At 41.0% G+C, this 19,364-nt stretch overlaps 1 protein-coding gene across 1 annotated transcript in view; it reads right to left on the bottom strand.

Moving 5' to 3' along the window:
- LOC124172886 (zinc finger protein 235-like) overlaps positions 1-13,388 on the bottom strand; it is a 98,252-nt gene extending 84,864 nt beyond the window's left edge. The window contains exons 1-3 of the mRNA XM_046552387.1: positions 13,145-13,388; positions 12,930-13,055; positions 1,539-1,676 (exon numbers count right to left, since the gene is read on the bottom strand). Coding sequence (XP_046408343.1) covers positions 1,539-1,676; positions 12,930-13,055; positions 13,145-13,171 — 291 coding nt within the window. The 5' untranslated portion in view covers positions 13,172-13,388. The remainder of the gene's footprint in view (positions 1-1,538; positions 1,677-12,929; positions 13,056-13,144) is intronic.
- Between the last annotated feature and the right edge of the window lie 5,976 nt (positions 13,389-19,364).

The raw sequence follows: 19,364 nt of genomic DNA, 5'->3' as shown, positions 1-19,364 counted from the left end.
GAGTACCCTGCTATCAGGCAGTGCTTGGCGTAAATAAGGATTATTAATACCTTATGAAACGAAGAAAACTTTCCGACCTTAGCCAGTTTTAATAGGTGATTATTAAGACATGTTTCCCTGAGCTCTGTGCCTCATGCATGCATTGGTAATCTCAGACAATGTAAAACTCCTATCTACTAGTATAGAAACTAGGTCCCTGTGACGTCACGTGGAGTGGCATCGTATGGGTGCCAATCTGGCCTTTTTAAAATGAGGTTAATATTGACCATTGCCATTCGTCTAAACCGGTATTTCTATAACCAAATAATTTATATATTATGAATACACTAATGGTGGGTAACGAATCGCAATCAATGCCTTTTGTTTTCTTTGATGAAGGAAACTACCCTATTGTGGCCATAAGTAGGATAGTATCCGCAAGAGGATAGGACTTTTCTTTAATAGGACTTAGTAAAAAGATATTCACCCGAGGCTGTGAAAAATATTTTTAACAAAAGTGTTATAATTCGTAAAAATGATAGTAAATTAACTAAACTCACTGATTTATTGATCAAATTAATAGTTTAGTAAACTTATGTTGCATTATAAACATTCTTTAGTCTTCTTTCTATCATTTCAACGTTTGTTTATGCCCATATATAGGATAGTTCGCCTAATTGGGGCAGCTGCTTAATTGGGGCAAAGTGCACAAGTCCCGATACGTCCCAATAGGGTAGTTTCCTTCATCAAAGAAAACGAAAGGCATTGATTGTGATTCGTTACCCACCATTAGTGTATTCATAATACACAAATTATTTGGTTTTTGAAATACCGGTTTTGACGAATGGCAAGGGTAAAATTTTATCCTCATTTGAAAAAGGCCAGATTGGCGCCCATGCGATGCCACTCCACGTGACGTCACAGGGACCTAGTTTCTACACGAGAGGATAGGAGTTATGCATCGTCAGAGGCTACCAATGCATGCATGAGGCACAGAGCTCAGGGAAACATGTCTTAATAATCACCTATTAAAACTGGCTAAGGTCGGAAAGTTTTCTTCGTTTGATAAGGTATTAATAAACCTTTTTTAAGCCAAGCGCTACCATCCAGGAAGGTACTCAGCTACCCGCTAGCAGCCTGCGACGTATCAGCGCTAAGCCTTGACTCAAGGTCACCTCACCGGGCGGGAGGGGGAACCAGAAATACGACGTACATACGGAGATATTTCCCGGCATTCATACTTAAGCGTCGCGTTTTCGCGCGCTTGAAAATTTTCACTTTTCATTTAATCGCGAAAAATAGATATTGTCATTTAAAAATCTAAAAGCATGAAATACGTACTCCAGGAGTAATAATCTTTCGATTAAGGCAATAAAAAAATAATAGGAAACCACCCGATTAACCGGAACCTACTGTATTATTGCAAGCGTTCACTCCTGGCAAGACACTCGGCCAGGCTAGCGGGAAGAATATTTCATGGTTTTCAACTGCACAGGCTGATGGCTTAAATCATTGACTCCCACAGCTGAAGGGTTAAACTCTGGGGAAGTAGTACTCACCACAAGGCCGCGGTTAACCATCGCCTTCAAGAATTCAATCCGTGAATTGATACACATTGTCTTGAAGTATTTGAATTCAGTCACTTTCTCAAGGCAGTTGTCGCAGATTGTCGAGGGCAAACCATCCGCCGTGGTCACCTGCGCATTCAAAATGAAAAAAATATACAAATTAAAAAAAAATATGACTATTGATGTGCAAGAAGTACTTTTTGATCTCGAGTCGAGTTGAAATACTCGCGAGCATCGCGTCAAGAATAGCAATTTCTAGACCAGGCAACACAACAAGGCACGCTCCAACATATTCTCTTTCCTCCAAGCCGCTGGTATATTTTCTATTCTGAATGCGTATCCCAATGTAAAAAGGAAAAAATTATGAGGAACGTTGATGGTGATTGTGTCAGCATTAGGAGATGGATGGAAATTAATGTGTCACTTAAACAGTTTAAGCACAGTTTAAATGAATTAACCTCTAGTAACATGTCAAAACTTAAATAATACAGTAAAACCTCTATGTAGTGTACCTCTTTACATCATAAACCTCCAAACTTCATACCACCCCTATGGTCCCGTCAGATTTACATGTAAATTTATAGGCAAACCTCTTTGTAGTGAACCTCTTCATCTCGTAAAACCTCCACTTATCGTACGAATGAGACACCCCTGAGATGGGCTAACTACCCCCGCAAATCGCACCGAGACAACTAGAGACCATTAATGCAGCTCCGCGATTACATTCATGGAATGACATTTTCAGCAATAAATGTTTCACCCTTTTTTTTCTTATGCACCTTTAATGTGCAATAATTTTCACATTAACAATTAGTTACAGCAATTATGTTCCATATGAGAGCATACCTAACAGTAAATAAGAAAAAAAGGCATCCAACTATCCAAATCTTTTTAAGTGACTGTAGATTTAAGAGAGAGATCACATCGTATCCCCTCGAATCATAGTAAAAATCACAAAATAACACTTGCTTTCTGTTAATAATAAATATATGTTCACTAATGCATGCATCTTTGTTTGAAAACATAAATACTATGGGTAAAAAGACAGCACTGCCTTTCATTTCCTGAAGGAAATGAAATAATTGTGCCTATCACTAAAATCTCTCTTTAGTGAACCTCCATGCATCAAATTGCCCAAATTTTGGTCCCCTCTATTTGAATACAAAGAGGTTTTACTGTATAACTCCAGTGGTTAGGAAGAGCCCTGAGTAAAGGCATTTGCTCAATGGTGATGAAAATTATACACGTAAATTAAACACTGGAATACTGGCCTCGATAGCTCCATAACAGAAACTACTCCTAACCTAAAAATCCCTTGATTGCATCCCCCACTTCTTCGCCAAAATAGTTAGACATAGAGTCCCTCATTTACGCAATATGTCCTCTGATGCTGTATTGTCTTCTCTTTCCTTGTCTAATCTGCAGAATCTCAGGCTTAAAACGGAGTTCAACTTTCTACACAATATCTTGAACTCGACTTTTGACTGCCCTGAACTCCTCTCTCAGTTGAATTTTAGAATACCGACTCGTTCTACCTGCTCGCTCTCCTTACTCTATCAGTCTATTCCCAGAATTTCTCTGACCAAGCGCTCATTTTTATACCGCCTCTCCTCCCTTCTAAACTCAGTCCATCCTTCCATAGATCCTTTTTACCTGTCACGCAAAAAATTTGCCGCACAAGCTCTGGCCCGTATGTCTGCTAATTGAATGCTATACTTCCCTGCTGGTTAATTCTCTGTTTGTTTTTATATTGTTATTGTATTGCATCTAATTCATGTCATTGTTAAAAATTTCATAGCAAATTGGCATCACGGCTGTATGTGAAATTTACTTTAATAAATAAATACTCAACTCAACATTCGCAATGCTACTCAAAACACCCAAGTCAAGTGCCAACCCTGATAAAAATAAACTCACTCATGGTGGGTAAAGGAAGGGTAGTATCCTGAAATGGTGGGTAGTTACCCTTGCTAAACCCATGCTCTACACTTCGTGGAGGGAAAGATAAGGGGAAAACAGCCCCTCCTCTACACTTCCCGAAAACTCCTTAGCTTACCATCCGTCGGTCGGACTATTGTCGGTCATTCTCGTGATCCCAATGACGGTGACCATTCATTTGAGTGACTCTGTCATGAACGGCAGGTCATGAATGCGGAAAGCGGACGGCAATCACGACCGCATAGACAATCACAACCGAGGGGGCAGTCACTACTCTGTTGTCAATCATGACCCTTTGATCGCTCTCTTCTTATCCCTTTCGCGCCGAATGCCGCACCTGTGCAGCGAGGATTTTCTTCCATAAACAACGAAGGCCACACCTGTGTGGCGTGAATTTTCCTAACCTAAGCAACGAATGCCACGCCTGTGCGGCACAGGTCGAAAAAAGTGACCGTGGCGGACACAATAGACCCACGGACGCGGTCGCCCCTCGTGATCTGCCTTAGCGCGAGCCCAGTCCCATCTTCGGCCGCTCAGGTCGACCCTTTCTTATCCTCTCCACGCGGTCAACTACTGTTATTTGCAGTGTGTTTTCCAAAACTATATTTGTTGCTTACTTTTGATATCTATTGCTATAAATGAATTCATCTTTTTTTGCTGACCACATGGAAATTTCAAACAAAATTCTAACGTTAATATCAACGGAGTTATAGACCAACTAGTAAATATACTTAATCCGTCTATATCAACGTTAGAACTTCGTTTAAAATTTCTGCACGCTCAGTAAAAAAACACAAAATTAATTTTGAATGTAAAAAATCGATGCGAACAACAAATATTTTCATATATTTTGCATTAATATTTTAGCCAGTTGACCGCGAACTCGTGCTAGGAAGGGGCTTTTAATCCTTCTAGGGTCCGGGACAGAGGCCGAGGAAAGGGATCGGCGCCCTCTGAGTTGGGTCCAAAAATGGTTAGGGAGGGAACCACTGCCTTCAGTCGACGCGAAAAAGCTTCGTACAGGGGAGTAAAGAAAACTTTCAAGAGACTCGTATTGAGGAAGAATTTCCCTCAACGAAGGTCCGGCGCGAAAGGGTTAAGGGCAACATCTATGTAGCTTGTCAAACGAGAGATGAGTTGTTATTATTATTAATCTATAAAGTTTTTTCATTTGATGAAACCAGAAGCTAGTTAATTTTTATCCTAATTACTTCCAAAACATTTACAAACACAGAATGTGCCTCAAATGTTGTTTAATATACTCCTTTTATTGTTTTTCAAGATACAGAATCAACAATAATTTCCAATCATTCGTGGGGCATAGGGTTAGTGATCAATATTTTATTATGGAAAGTCAACATAAATAATGGAACTGATTGAAGGGCATGAGAGAAAACTGGGCTCTCTCAAGATTTTCAGCATATCACCAGAGATATGAAGGCCATATAGGTACCCTGAAATGTCGATTATAGAAAAATCTACAATTATTACGAACATTGCCCCTAAAAGTGATTGCAATACCATGCCATTCATGAGTGACGATCATCAACCGTGACATCTTCGAAGAATGATAGCGATTGGACTGTGTTTGAGAATGACCTATGCAATGAACAATCACGAATGACCAAATGGCTGGCGATCGACAGAGAACGACCACGATCACGAATGACCTGCGTCTAGAACAATCATGAATGACCGACGATCGCGACTGATGGAGAACGTCCACGGTCACGAACGACCGACGTGAGGAGATGACCCTCTCGGTCATCTGAATGATCCCGTTCACCGATCAATTTCGGAGATGACCCTGGTCACGTGATTCGATCGTTCACGACCGACCCATCACTAGTCTATACTCCATTAAGGGTAAGGGAAGGGTAGTCCTACAATTCGTCTACCCTTCCAGGGAACTCCTTTGTTTACCACTCGTCTATCCATCATCAAATATCTGTTGAGTGCAAGGGAAGAGTAGGCATACAATAAAAAAAACGAACAAACTTTGTATTAATCCACCAATTTATTTACGCGGCACGACTAGTTTCGACGCAGCGGCGTCATCCCCAGGTACAAAGGTTGCAAAGAATCAAACGTCCTTATATATCATGTGGTATCTGTGGGGGAGGAAGAAGGTACGAGGGTTGTACCAAAAGTAAGGTTCCCAATGATCCACAATGTTGAGCAAAGGTGCTACGCTAAATCCCACAACATTGCCGTGTGCAGTGGTTCCCCTACTCTCGAGTCTGCCAGCCGGCGATTCTCTGTGTCGCTCATTATTGGCTTAGCAACCGTCAACAATGAAAGTGGTGATTCCCGTCCCCGCCAACTGTGAGGATCGAGCAGTAATCCGATTTTTCCTTGCAAGGAAGTTACCGCCATTGGAGATTCATCAGCACCTGACTGAACTTTATGGTGAAGAGTGCACGTCCTTTCAGCTCGTCCGCAAATGTTGCAGGGCTTTTGCCGAGGGTCGCACGGAAAATCACAATAAAGAACGAAGTGGAAGACCGCAAATTTTGGATTGTCCAGAAGATCAATAGTGAGCTGCTCAAAGATCGGAGGGTCACTGTCCGTGAACTTGTTGAACGCATTCCTGAAGCTTCCCACGGCACAATTGAAAGAATTTTAACAGAAACGTTGGGTTATTGCAAGATGTGTGCTTGCTGGGTCCCCCGTATGCTGACTGACGGACACATGCAGCAACGCCATGACTGCGAGCAAATTTCTTCAACAATTTTAGGGGGGGGGAGGAGTTGTTGGTCTCTATCGTCACCGGAGATGAAGCGTGGGTGTTTCATTATATCCCCGAAACAAAACTATTAGGTGGCAAACGCTTCAAGAGCGACGATGAAGTCCGAGCAGAGGTCGCATACTTCCTAAACAGGTTGGTTCAACTTAGGGATAAAAAAGCTGGACCACTGTCTTTCAAAATGTGTCGAAAAAAATGGAGACTACGTTGAAAAATAGGCAAAATTATAAGCTTTTCAACGATGTGAAAATTAATATAAATAAACATAGTTTTGTATTTGTAAAAAATATGGGAACCTTACTTTTGGTACAACCCTCGTAGGTGGAAGGGGTAGCCGGGAAATCTGAGGTAGGTGATTGGGCATTGTGGGAGGGTGGTGAGAGTTGGAGAGGGGCGGGGAGTGGAAGACCGTTGGTCGGGAGTAACGGAAGGTTTTGATTCTTTGTAACCTTTGTACCTGAGGATGACGCCGCTGCGTCGAAACTTGTCGTACCGCGTAAATAAATTGGTGGATTAATACCAAGTTTGTTCGTTTTTATTTATTGAAATGAACTTCCACAAAGTTGAGCCTGTGACTATAGAGATTAGTAGGCATACACTTCATCTACCCTTCCTGGGAACTCCTTTGCTTACCATTGGTCTATCCTTCGCCTTACATTTATTGAGTGTAAAGCGAGGGTAGTCCTATACTTCATCTAACCTTCCTGGGAACTCCAAAGAAAAAATTATCTTTGGCTCACTGGCTTCGATAGCTTTGTAACAGAAACTACTCAACTCAGATTTTCGAGAACTCGCACATCCCTAAAGATGACAGGTATGCACAAAAGAAAGAAGACAATATTCGACCCCATCATTAAAACTCAGAAGATTCTCCCATTACTATTTGTCAATTTAATATCGATCTATATTTGTTAATTTATTTACAAATAAATTCATAGGGTAGGAAAGAAAGGGATAGGGACATATACTACAGGATAAGGACGAGGACAATGGTGCTGTGGAAGGTGGAAAAAAGCCAGAAATCAGATAGTAAAAATGCGGCCTGACTGGGACTTGAACCCAGAGCCTCCCGCTAACCGGCCGGGTGCTCTACCAATCTCGCTATCAGCTCGCTATAGATGTACCATAATTTCGGCGGGGGTTTATACACAGAAAACTCTCTTTGCTTTGGCCCACAAGAGTAACCAATAGGTGGCACTGGGGCAGCTCACCACTCACCAACAGAAGGAATGGACGAGGATACAAGGGTGAAAGGAAAGATACACACTCACACAATAGCAGGAAAGAGACAGGAACATGCGTTTCGGGGCACGCAGAGCCCAAGTGAAATAAGCCAATGTGGACGATACACTACTTCATCCATTCACACGATGCATTAAGCGAACATATACAAATAAATAATAAAAGATCGTAGCACTTTTCCACAATAACTTTTAATGTGTACAACAGGTTTCGGCTCACTGAGCCATCATCTGGCACAAGACACTTCAGAACATGTGAAAATCCCTTTTATACCCTTGAGAAAAGGAGGGGGGGATTAGGGGAGGATTTGACATCTTTGAGGATGGGGGGCAGGAACGGGCGTACAGAGTAGAGACAGTGGGAAAAGATACAACTACGGGATGTGGAGAACCCACGTTGGATGGAGGGTTCTAGTCATAACTGTAAAATGACCACACGTGGGGAAGAACCATAGCAAAACGGAAGGAGGGGGTGTTGAGAAGAGTGAAAAAAAGGGCGGGTTAGGGTAAAAAGAGGCCGCGTGTCTTTTGAAAACATGTATAATTTCCACCAATTGAAGCCTGAATCTGTTGAACTCATACAGTCTGTCACCCCTGGCTGACAGAATAACAGAAAAATAACATTAAATTTGACCGAACAGGTTTATGACTTTTATGACCCTTGCGTGGGACAACCATTTTTATGTTTAACTTGTTTTGAAAAAATTGATTAAAGTTTACTGTAAAAATATTCAGTTTTTACCTTTAAATCCATATTTTATACAGTCTGTCACATTTTTAAATAAATAAAAGATTGTAGCACTTTTCCACAGTAATTTTTAATGCGTACAACGCGTTTCGGCTCACTGAGCCATCATCTGGTACAAGGCACTTCAGAACATGTGAAAATCCCTTTTATACCCTTGAGGAAGAACCATAGCCCACGTGTCGTCATTTTACAGTTATGATTAGAACCCTCCCTCCAACGTGGGTTCTCCACATCCCGTCATTGTATCTTTTCCCACTGTCTCTACTCTGTACGCCCGTTCCCACCCCCCATCCTCAAAGACGTCAAATCCTCCCCAGCCCCCATTTCTCAAAGGTATAAAAGTGATTTTCAAATGTTCTGAAGTGTCTTGAACCAGATGATGGCTCAGTGAGACGAAACGCGTTGTATGCATTAAAAAATTCTTGTTGGAAAAGTGCTACGATATTTTATTTATTTAAATATGTCTAACTTCATCCAACTGAAGCCTGAATCTGTTGAAGTTATGGGAAATTCCATTTGTGACAGAATTACCTTCAGAGGAAATTATGAGATGGGATATTTCGATAAAATTGTAAAATACAAAAAATTGCAAAACTTCTAACTGTGCATGATCAAAAAACATTTATGAAGTTAATGTTCATGTAGAGAAACAAAATTAATTGATGGAATACCTAATAAATATGCCCAAAATTAACATGTGACGGAATTACTGCCACGTCAACCTCTTAAGTGTAATGATTTCAAACATATTCAAAACTCTGTGAATCGAAGTATAATTCGAACACTTTTAATAAGGCTCTGAATAATGTTTCAAATACTGATTTCATAAAATTCAGCCATTTAGCTGCTGATTTATCAAGATAAAATATTTCCAGTTTAAATTTTAATTTGAGAAAAATAGTTGACATTTTCATGGAAATGCCCTTATATACAAATAAATTCAGAGGTAAGGAAAGAAAGGGATAGGAACATACATAAGAAAAAGGACGAGGACAATGGCGCTGTGGTATTTATTTATTCAATTATTCAAAAACAGCCGACACGACAGTGGCGGCACGTGCATATACGCATGCTATCAACTGCACGCCCAAATATGAATGAATTTAGAAAGAAAACTAAGTATTTCTTTGTGAAGGGAAAGATAAAAATCCTGTCCACACAGAGATGGGATATGAAAGTTCCAAACGCTGCAGCTATCTCCTTGGCGAATTCACCGCTCTACAAGTGTGCGTGATCATGTGGCATCGTGCCGGCCGCATATTCGGTCTATGCAATCGCTTGCGGGTGCTCGGGCGGGACGATGTAACCAGGGGGGCATGCACTGTTCAAATGGGTGCTGGGAGAAGACTCAACACGACGCAAGTGCGCACGCACATGTTTGGTGAGTGACTCGCAGGTAGTGTAGTGTTGTAGCCGCCACCTACACAACCTGCGCTCAGGATCCCGATTACTCTGATTATTGAGAAGGCCCTTAACCCTTTCAAGACGGCGGAGTTTTCTTCGTCTTAGCATGACTGCTGTACTGAGCCTCAAGAGACTCCTCTTTCTCGTGTTACGGAGCATTTTTGGAGGGCATTCGTTAAGAAGGGTCTCGCTGAACCTTTTTCGACCCCTCCACGCTGGGACTCCGCATTATCTCGGACTCCAAGAGTAGTTGTGCTCCCTCCTTTCCACGTTTATGACCATACCTGCGGCATTGGTTCGCGGTCAACTTATATATTGCTTATATGTCTTTAGCAAATGGATAATTGTTGCTTGCACGTAAATTGCAGGTTCTGAACTGAATTCCTCATTTTTTCTGAGCATTGTCAAATTTTAAACAAAGTTCTAAGGCAAATATTAATGCAGCAACAATTTCCATGTTGATTTTTTACACAACTCGAGATATAAGTTAATATTTATCGTAGAATTTTGATAAAAAATTGTAAACGCTGCTCAAAAGACAAGTTTAGTAGACTTAGTTTATTTTTCTTGAGAAATGAACAAATATTTATTTCGAAACCAGACAGGATAAACAATTGTATGACCGCTGTCCCGTACCGCTAAGAGGGGTTATAAAAGACACGTGGTCTGGGTACTTGCTCCCGGATTCCGAGGGTAAATCCTAAACTCTGTAGGGTTGGGTCCCGAGACAAAGACGACGCAAACCCGCGACCGTCCTAAAAGGGGGAGAGCTAGAAAACTTATATATACGGCTTCCGTTCTCCTGGCCAGGAAAATCTCACACGTAAATAAACGGCCGTCGTCTCCCGGGTCAGGAAACGTCCTTACGTATATATACGTGTGTAGTAGGGAAAAGGTTAATTTTTTCCTTAGTCCGTCAATGCATTCAGTGCCATTTGGCAGCATTCATTTCTCCATGCACTTTTTCATCATCGTATATCTTCTCTAATGCACACACCCTGGATATATAACCACCAGCCGCCACGACCAGGGGTGCAGCCAGGAATTAAGGCTAGGGGGGGTTTCAGGGACAACTAATACTTGGGGGTTTGGGGGTATTGCATACCTGCCAGGGTAAGCGGAAGGTGCGGAGGCCTTCTGGTGGAAAAAAATCAAGATAAATGGTTCAAAATGGTGATTTTTTACGGACTTCTGGGGGATATTTTATTAATCCTCACACTATTCTATAATTAGTATTATTACTACTTTTCCTCTTCTATTCTTGACCTTGTTTAATATTAAACAACATCAACAACAATAAATATGTACAAAGTTAAGAGCCCTGAGGATGATTTTAAATAAATCGAAACGTTGGCTATAACTTGGTTTCAATTGACTTTAACTCCAAGAAATATCATTAAAAAAACTATTCTATAAGCAATATTAATCCAATTAAGTAAAATAGTTTTAACTTAAAAATTTCTGTGAGCTCCGGGGGTGGGTGTTTTATCCCCCTCGCTGCACCACTGTCCACAACTACATGACCTCGACATTCAAAAGAGAACTTAAAAACCGCAGCTTTTACGAATACAAATTATAAAAGCGATACTGCACTCAATCAGCAGTCACTTTCAGCCTCGTGCTGTAAGTGCGCTTGGTTCTTCCTTCAGCACGCTGAAGGAAGGGCTACCTTGAAGCCGAAATACGTATACGTGTGTTTTCCTCGTCCCCTTGCCAACAGCTGTTTTGTATGTTTGCGTGAGTGACTGCTTATTGAGGGCAAGCCCCTATGAAAAAATTGTATAAACCTGTTTCAAAATTTTATACATTGGCACGGCAATGCATAAGATTGTATAAAAATTTGAAACAGGTTTATACAATTTTATCATAGGGGAGTGCTTCGACGGGTCACTGTCTGTCTTTAACAGGCCCATCCCCTGTGAAGATTCCCGGTTTTTTTTTTGTGGAGCAAGAATCCTTAGTGGAGGTCCCTACAAGCCCCCACAAAGGATCTTGTTGTGTACGTTTGTGCGAGTGAATGTGTGAGTGTGTGTGTGTTTTGGGCTTTCCAGTTGAGAGGCTGGCGTTTGGTACCTGCGGGGAATTTCTCCTCCTTCCGGCACGCCAAAAACACAGTAACTTTTCTGACTTGCAAGGTGGGCACGAGCAGGGAGAATTATACGGCCGATTGAGAATTTGTTTTCTATCATTTCCGAGGCCGTAGAAGCTCAACCCCCCCATTTTCTGCGAATAATGTTCCACATAAAACCTGCCATAATCGATAGATAACATGCAGGAAATAATGTACACACCACAATGCTGATCTCTCGATATTTAGTCACGATGATTATTCGGCAAAAATTAAGGACCTTCTCAATAATCAAGAGTAATCGGGACTATTAGCCAAATATTGCGGGTTCGTATAAACACTATACATTAGAAAAATCACTTAGGGAACAAGGTTAACAGTATGCTTGGAGTGCACATTTTTGACGAAACTAAAAATAATTTCCATTTTTATGAAAACAAACTCGAGAAATGCTTGGCAAATACATTTATTGCCAAAATACACATACCTATATAAGTATTAACACTTTGCGTGCCATGGACGTAATATTACATCCTGCTAATCCTTCTGACGATTGCCATGGACGTAATATTACGTCTTTCCATTTAATTGGCTTTGTATGCGTGAAGCCGTAATATTTCGCCCGTGGTACTTTTCCAGTTTACTGCTTAGGGGATCTGTTTTTTCAAAAATCAACTGCTCGATGGAAAAAAGAGTTCAATTTATGTCTCGAGGACGAATAGTCTTCTGTAGCTACCGGCATCCTCATCTTGGGCCACTTATTGTGAAAATTGTTTGGGCCAATGGACCGTTCGTTGAGGGTGCATTGACCTTTTTTATCTTCCAGGATTTATAAAGCTTTGCTTGGAACAATGATTTTTTATGATTTCCATGCTTTAAATAGTTCAAATTGAACGTATTAAAAAAAATTTATGCATGTTATGGCGGTACATCATATGTTGCAACTTTTTTATTTTTCAAAAACAGTAGGTTTTCATTGTTAAATTATATATTTAAAAATTAGCAATAAATGTTATTCAACTCATTCATAAAGAAGAGAAAAGTCCATTTTTATCGAAATGCACATCGATATAAACATATTTCTGATGTTAATGTTTAAAAAAATGTACGTATATAGTAAAAAAATGGCTGTATTTTTCAATAGGGCTTTCAATTTAGCAGCCGGCACTCGAAGAGTTAAATACTTTTAAGTGAAGTTCTACGAATAAGCGGACTATTACAATAACAACATACTCACATCGAACTGGAGAAGTTCCTTCAGCACCGTCCATATCAATAAACCGTTATGACCCTTTGGGTCGAATATATCTATAGATTCACAGCAAGAACTTCGACACAGCCGGCATAAGGGTTGACTTTCGTCCTGGAACATTGTTCACCAGAGCACTTGCGACACTAACAGTATTACCAATAACTGAGGTATTATCAAGTAAAATCGAAGTCAGCAACTACCTTCTTGACATAAATACACATCAGCATTAATCTTCAATCTACACAAAGCGTCAGACTGTACCGTTTTCATGTTCTGCTATCTCGTAACACAAGATTATACCAATAAAACGCCGACAGACTAAGAAAAAACCGAATTTCCATTCAGATTTAGAATATTGTCCAAACATTTCTTTTGCATCATTAACACCATAATTCACTACTATAAAATTACACGGTCAACACATCATTTCGCGGGCGAAAACAATGAAATCGGCATGGCGAAATGCGTAGATAACAAATCAATATCGAAAATCGACCGCGACCGCGATTTTCAATTTCAAATTGAACGAATTACCAACCGAGGGGTAGGAGCCTAGAAAAAGCGAAAAAAATACTGGCTTCCGTCTGATAGACTATGAAAATTGTGTTAGATCTTTAGGTAAAATTTTATCAAATTTGAAAAAATATCCTCAAGTATACAAATGTTTTTATGGATTTCTAGATGAATTGAATCTAGTTTTTAAAATCTTTATTTAATCCTTTTTTAATATAGATCTTAAATTTCTGACGCAAGGAATCTATAGTTTTAATAAAGAATTTTGCAATTCTTACTTATCATCTAAATTTCGGATAATCAAGGGAAAACTTATAGAATGAATACTTCTCATGTTGAACCATATGTTCGGAAGGAACACGAGAATGAACAAGGAACAAGGAAGAACACTACAATGAGCTAACAACAGGGAGAATAAAGTAGACGGAGGAAAGAAGTAGCAACCTAGTCCTGTGAAAGCTGGAAACAATGCAGGGAGAACAGGAGACCCTCAAGGAGAGTTAAGGAGCCCCTATGAAAAAATTGTATAAACCTGTTTCAAAATTTTATACAATCTTATACATTGCCATGGCAATTGTATAAATTGTATAAAATTTTGAAACAGGTTTATACAATTTTTTCATAGGGGAGGTCAATGAGAGATAGCAATGAACTATTAAGTTATTTGCAGGTTTGAATAGGGTAGATTCAATATTTGACAAGCCTGTAAAAAGACTTCATTTATCTGGATTGAAGAATTTTATTTAGGTTTATAATTCCATGGGTGCAGTGGCGCAGCGAGGGGGGGTTGTTTGGGGGATAAAACCCCCCAGAGCTCAGAGAAATATTTAATTTTAATCCATTTTACTTATTTGACCGGTATTACATATATAATTGTGTTAGTGTTAATCAAATATCCCCCAGAAAGCCTAAAACTCGCATTTTGAACCATTTTCTTAAATTTTTTCCGGAAGAAGCGGCCCCCGTAAATCCCGATTACCCTGGCGGGTATGCAATACCCCCACACTCCGAAGTATTACTTGCACCTAAAGCCCCTTAATTCTTAGCTGCGCCCCTGCATTGGTGAAATATTAGTAAATAAAATAAATACGGAACCACCCTATTTCGTAATTGTTATAACTTTTTCCACGCGTAAATAATAAGGAATTTTTCGGTTAATGAAGCGTCGCGCGAATTTTAGCGTAAGCCTGAATCACACGATCATTTTTTTTCGTCGCGAAAGTAATCACTATCGAGATCACTTTTCCCGTCGCGAAAAGCGATCGCTTTAGTGATCATTTTTCTGAATCACATCTGGTCACTCCCGCCGTCGCTTTTCTCATCATTTCCAATATCACAGCTCGTTGTCATAGGACCCTCATCACGAAATTATATAGCGTGTTTGTTTATTTATGCCGTTCCCACATTTGTCAAACGTGGCGCTGCAATCACACCATACGGTCATGCTATCTGATTGGCTGATATGGGGTTTTAGTGACGGTTTTAGCGACGGAAAAAGCGACGGACGAGTGATGAAAAATAGCGATGGGAATCCACATTGCGATCGCCATCGCGAAAAACAATTGCCGCCGACGATCATTTTGCGCAGTGCTCGCTATAGTGATCACTTTCGCGACGAAAAAAATGATCGTGTGATTCAGGCTTTAGCGACAATGCTGACAGCTATAAATGGAACATCATTTTGGTATCATACAGATACATCTCTTTACAGTCTTGGCAATATATCAAATCTGCTGCAGAGGGAAAGGGAGCAGCCCTCTCAAATGATATAACTCACACTGGGGGTGGGCCTCTATAGTGGGCATCAACCATGCATAGTCACTGTAGTGACTCAGGAGCTTACTGAGTTTCAGAGACGAATGTCCAACATATTAGAATGGTTTCCTATTTTTTTAAATTGCCTAAATCGAAAGACTATTTTTCCTGGAATAAGCATTTCACGCTTTTAGATTTTAAAATGACGATATCTATTTTTGGTGATTTAATGAAAAGTGAAAATTTTCAAGCCCGCGAAAATGCGACGGCTAAGTATGAATGCTGGGAAAAGCCCGTTGTGATGTCTGGCAACAGCTGTGTGAGGGCACCTGGGTGCGAGGCTATGAGCGCCGCTACGATGAAGGCTGCTTGCTTCCGAGTAAGGCGGTAGCGTTGAGTGCCCTGCTAGGAGATAACACTTGGCTTAAATAAGGATTATTAATAGCTTATCAAACGAGGGAAACTTACCGACCATAGGCAGTTTTAATAGGTGATTATTAAGAGACGTTGGGCTCTGTGCCTCATGCATGAATTGGTAATCTCTGACATTCCTACATCAAAGAAAACGAAAGGCATTGATTGCGATTCGTTGCCCACCATTAGTGTATTCATAATATACAAATTATTTGGTTTTAGAAATACCATATAGACCAATTCCAACGGTCAATTTTAACCCCATTTGAAAAAGGCCAGATTGGCGCCCAAGCGATGCCACTCCACGTGACGTCACAGGGACCTAATATCTATACGAGTAGATAGAAGTTTTACATCGTCTGAGATTACCAATGCATGCATGAGGCATAGAGCTCAGGGAAACATCTCTTAATAATAACCTATTAAAATTGCCTTAGGTCGGAAAGATTCCTTCGTTTGATAGGGTATTAATAATCCTTATTTAAGCCAAGCGCTACCTGCTAGCATCCTGCATCGTATCAGCGCTCAAAGCCTCGCCCCAAGGTCACCTCACACGGCGACAGAGGGAACCAGAACGACGTCACACGGGTTTTTCGCAGCATTCATACTTAGCCGCCGCGTTCGCGCGATTGAAAATTTTCACTTTTCATTCAATCGCGAAAAATAGATAACGTCATTTAAAAATCTAAAAGCGTGAAATACGTACTCCAGGAGTTCCGAACCATATCTAAAATAATCTTTCGATTAAGGCAATAAAAAATTATAGGAAACCACCTTATTTACAGCTGAAGGTTGGCTATAGGTGGTCATGATGGTTCGAAACCTCAATCAATCAAAAATATAATCTTTAGCCTTCGAGATAGCAGATCATGAAAACGGGACAGTCAATCGCTTTGTGTAGATAAGTAGTAGTAGTAGAAATCTTGTTTATAGAAATTTCTAATAATCATAGCATTATTATACTGATTATTTTAGATATGGCTTGGAAAAATCTTCAGGTTGTCAAGCGAACTTCCTTCTACGTAATGAGAAGCTGATCGCCTGTGGTAACTAATGTCTACTTCGAGAATCGCATAGTATACCAGCGGGGTGTATCATGTCGGAAGATATACCATGCATTAGGGACGAAGAAATGCACCCTTCAGAAACAACCCTGTAAACCATAATGGTTGCCACAACGTTGCAGCTACGTCTCACGGCAACCAACTGGGAGTTCCATGCAACGTTGTGACAACGTCTTATTTACTGCCAAACGTCCTCCGTACTACGTTTTCACAACGTCTTCACAACATCTTTGCAACGTGACACCTAACATGATTGCAACCTGCCCGAAACCTACTGTAAACCATATAGGTTGCCACAACGTTGCAGCTACGTCTCACGTCAACCAGAAACAACTTTCATGCAACGGTGTGAAAACGTCTAATTTACTGCCAAAATTTAATCCTTACTACGTTTTCACAGATCTTCGCAACCAGAAGCGTAACGTGATGCAACCTTTGATAAATAATACTTTAAATTGTGTCGTTTCAAATGAAATTTTTTTATTATTCCTTTTTTGCAATTTTTTTCCTTTCCTCCACCCTCTGATGCCTTGACTCAGCATCCCTTAACCAGTCTATTGCCTTCTCCTTTATGTGCTTATAGCAAAGCAACCTGTCTGCAACGTTGCAAAGAGACCTTAGTAGCTCTGCAACCTCTGCAACCTCGTGAAACCTGACTGCAACGTTTCTGCAACCAGTGGCGGCGCGTGCGTATACGCATGTTAGCAAGTGCACACCCAAAGATGAATGAATTATTAAAGAAAACTATTCCTTTGCAACGAGAAGGATAAAAATCCTGTCTGCATATGCTAGAAACATGAACGCTACAGCTATCTCCTTTTCGAATTCACCGCTCTACAAGTGTGGCATCGCGCCGGGCCAAAGGCATTGGCCGGGCGCATTTTCGGTCTATGCGATCGCTTGAGGGTGCTCTGGCGGGACGAAGTATGCGGGGGGTATATACAGTTCAAATGGGTGATGGGAGCAGACTCAAAACGATGCGAGTGCGCACGCGCATATTTTTGGTGAGTGACTCGCAGGTAGTGTAGTGGTGTACCCGCCACGTACACTACCTGCGCCCAGGATCCTAGTGCGTCTACAGAGTCATCTGTATGGCCGTTTTCTACACTACTTCCTCATAGGGTGTAAGGAAAGGAGAATGAATTTTGCCTACCGTCACTTGTAAAGGCGTGTTTAGAATAATTATTTTCATGCATGCTAATATTATTTCTGTTCATGCAATTTTAAGGGTAGAATGTACCAGTGATATGTTTTGCTTGCTATGTATTCTATTACGACGAAATATGATGCTCATGGATTAGTATTAACATAATATAATTAAATCATCCTATTTCTGCTCTAATGCACACCCTAGATAAATTACCACCAGCCGCCACTGGCTGCAACTCATTGTGTTTACTCGGAACCGGCAATGAGTAAGGTGTTTCATTCAAGATACAAAGTACAGTGAATGATTAACAATTGCGGAACAATTTACTCACCTAAAACCATTAAAATCGGGAATATAACCGTGAATGAATCGTCACGTCATCACGTGGTGATGGCACTTCGTGACGTCACACCGTACGTCACCCCGTGACGGTGTGACGTCACGAAAACGACCGCCAGGCATGCGCAGCGAAGTGCAGCGAAAGTCATGCAATATGAGTCCAAACTTTATCTTTCTTTCAAAATAATCAACATACATATTCTCTTCTGGGTCAAATTGACCCAGCCGGGAATTCTAATGTTAATCCTCCGACAAGGTCCATTCTATTTCGCCATGCCCGGTTTTAATCACGCTCTGTCAAGAAATGTCTTACTCAGCTTATTAAAACAACTTGTCTGTTTCCATACACTTTTATTTTCACCGGCCATGGTTTCGGCGACTTGCGGCATTGTCAAGGTATTTTGTAGTTGCAGGGACGCCGACTTACAAAAAATATTGGGGGGGGGACCAAACCGGGTATCTTGCCCCAGGAAATTTTATAAGTATTGAGGTTTAAGTTTTTTTAAGCATTTTGGAAGAGTAATATGATCAACATTAGAGCCCTGATCACTCGAATCTCGATATCGGGACACTGCGGGGAAAATCGACAACCATGACACATTCTTTCCTCACACCCACAACGAATTATTAAGGGGTTCGGGCCCCCTTCAGACCCCATGGAGTCGGCGCCACTGGGTGTTTTCCATTCATGCAACTCACGCGTCGACTTGTGTCGACTCGCGGTAACTGTTCATAACTCTCCTATTCCTGTGCGTTACCGTTTGTTGACTTGTGTCACAACAGTCGGCGACACACACAGAATGGAACACGAAAACCGCGACGCAAGTCGACTTGTGTCGACGTGTGTCAATGAATGGAAAGCACCCACTGTGTAGTAACAACAAGAACGAAGTAGAACAAGGTAGTCGCCGAAACCATGGTACGTGAAAATTAAAGAGTGAGGAAACAGACAAATTGTTTTAATAAGCTGAATATCAAAGATTTCCACCGTATCACTGTGGTGATCGCGGAAGATACTCTGCGTGGCGGGAAAGGAGGCGTGACGCTACTTTTCCCGCCCTAGGGTGCGTGGGTGCAAGGAGCATATCTGAGAATTCGGACCACGCACTAGGGAACTCTACCCTTTCCCGATCCTACCCCCTTCCAACCGGCCGCACCCCCAGGAACTAGATATATAGGGCAGAA

The sequence above is a fragment of the Ischnura elegans genome (genome assembly GCF_921293095.1).
Source record: "Ischnura elegans chromosome 13 unlocalized genomic scaffold, ioIscEleg1.1 SUPER_13_unloc_3, whole genome shotgun sequence".
In the NCBI taxonomy this organism is placed as follows: Eukaryota; Metazoa; Arthropoda; class Insecta; order Odonata; family Coenagrionidae; genus Ischnura; species Ischnura elegans.
Note: the sequence above shows the minus strand (reverse complement) of the source record. Positions and strands in the feature narration are given on the sequence as shown.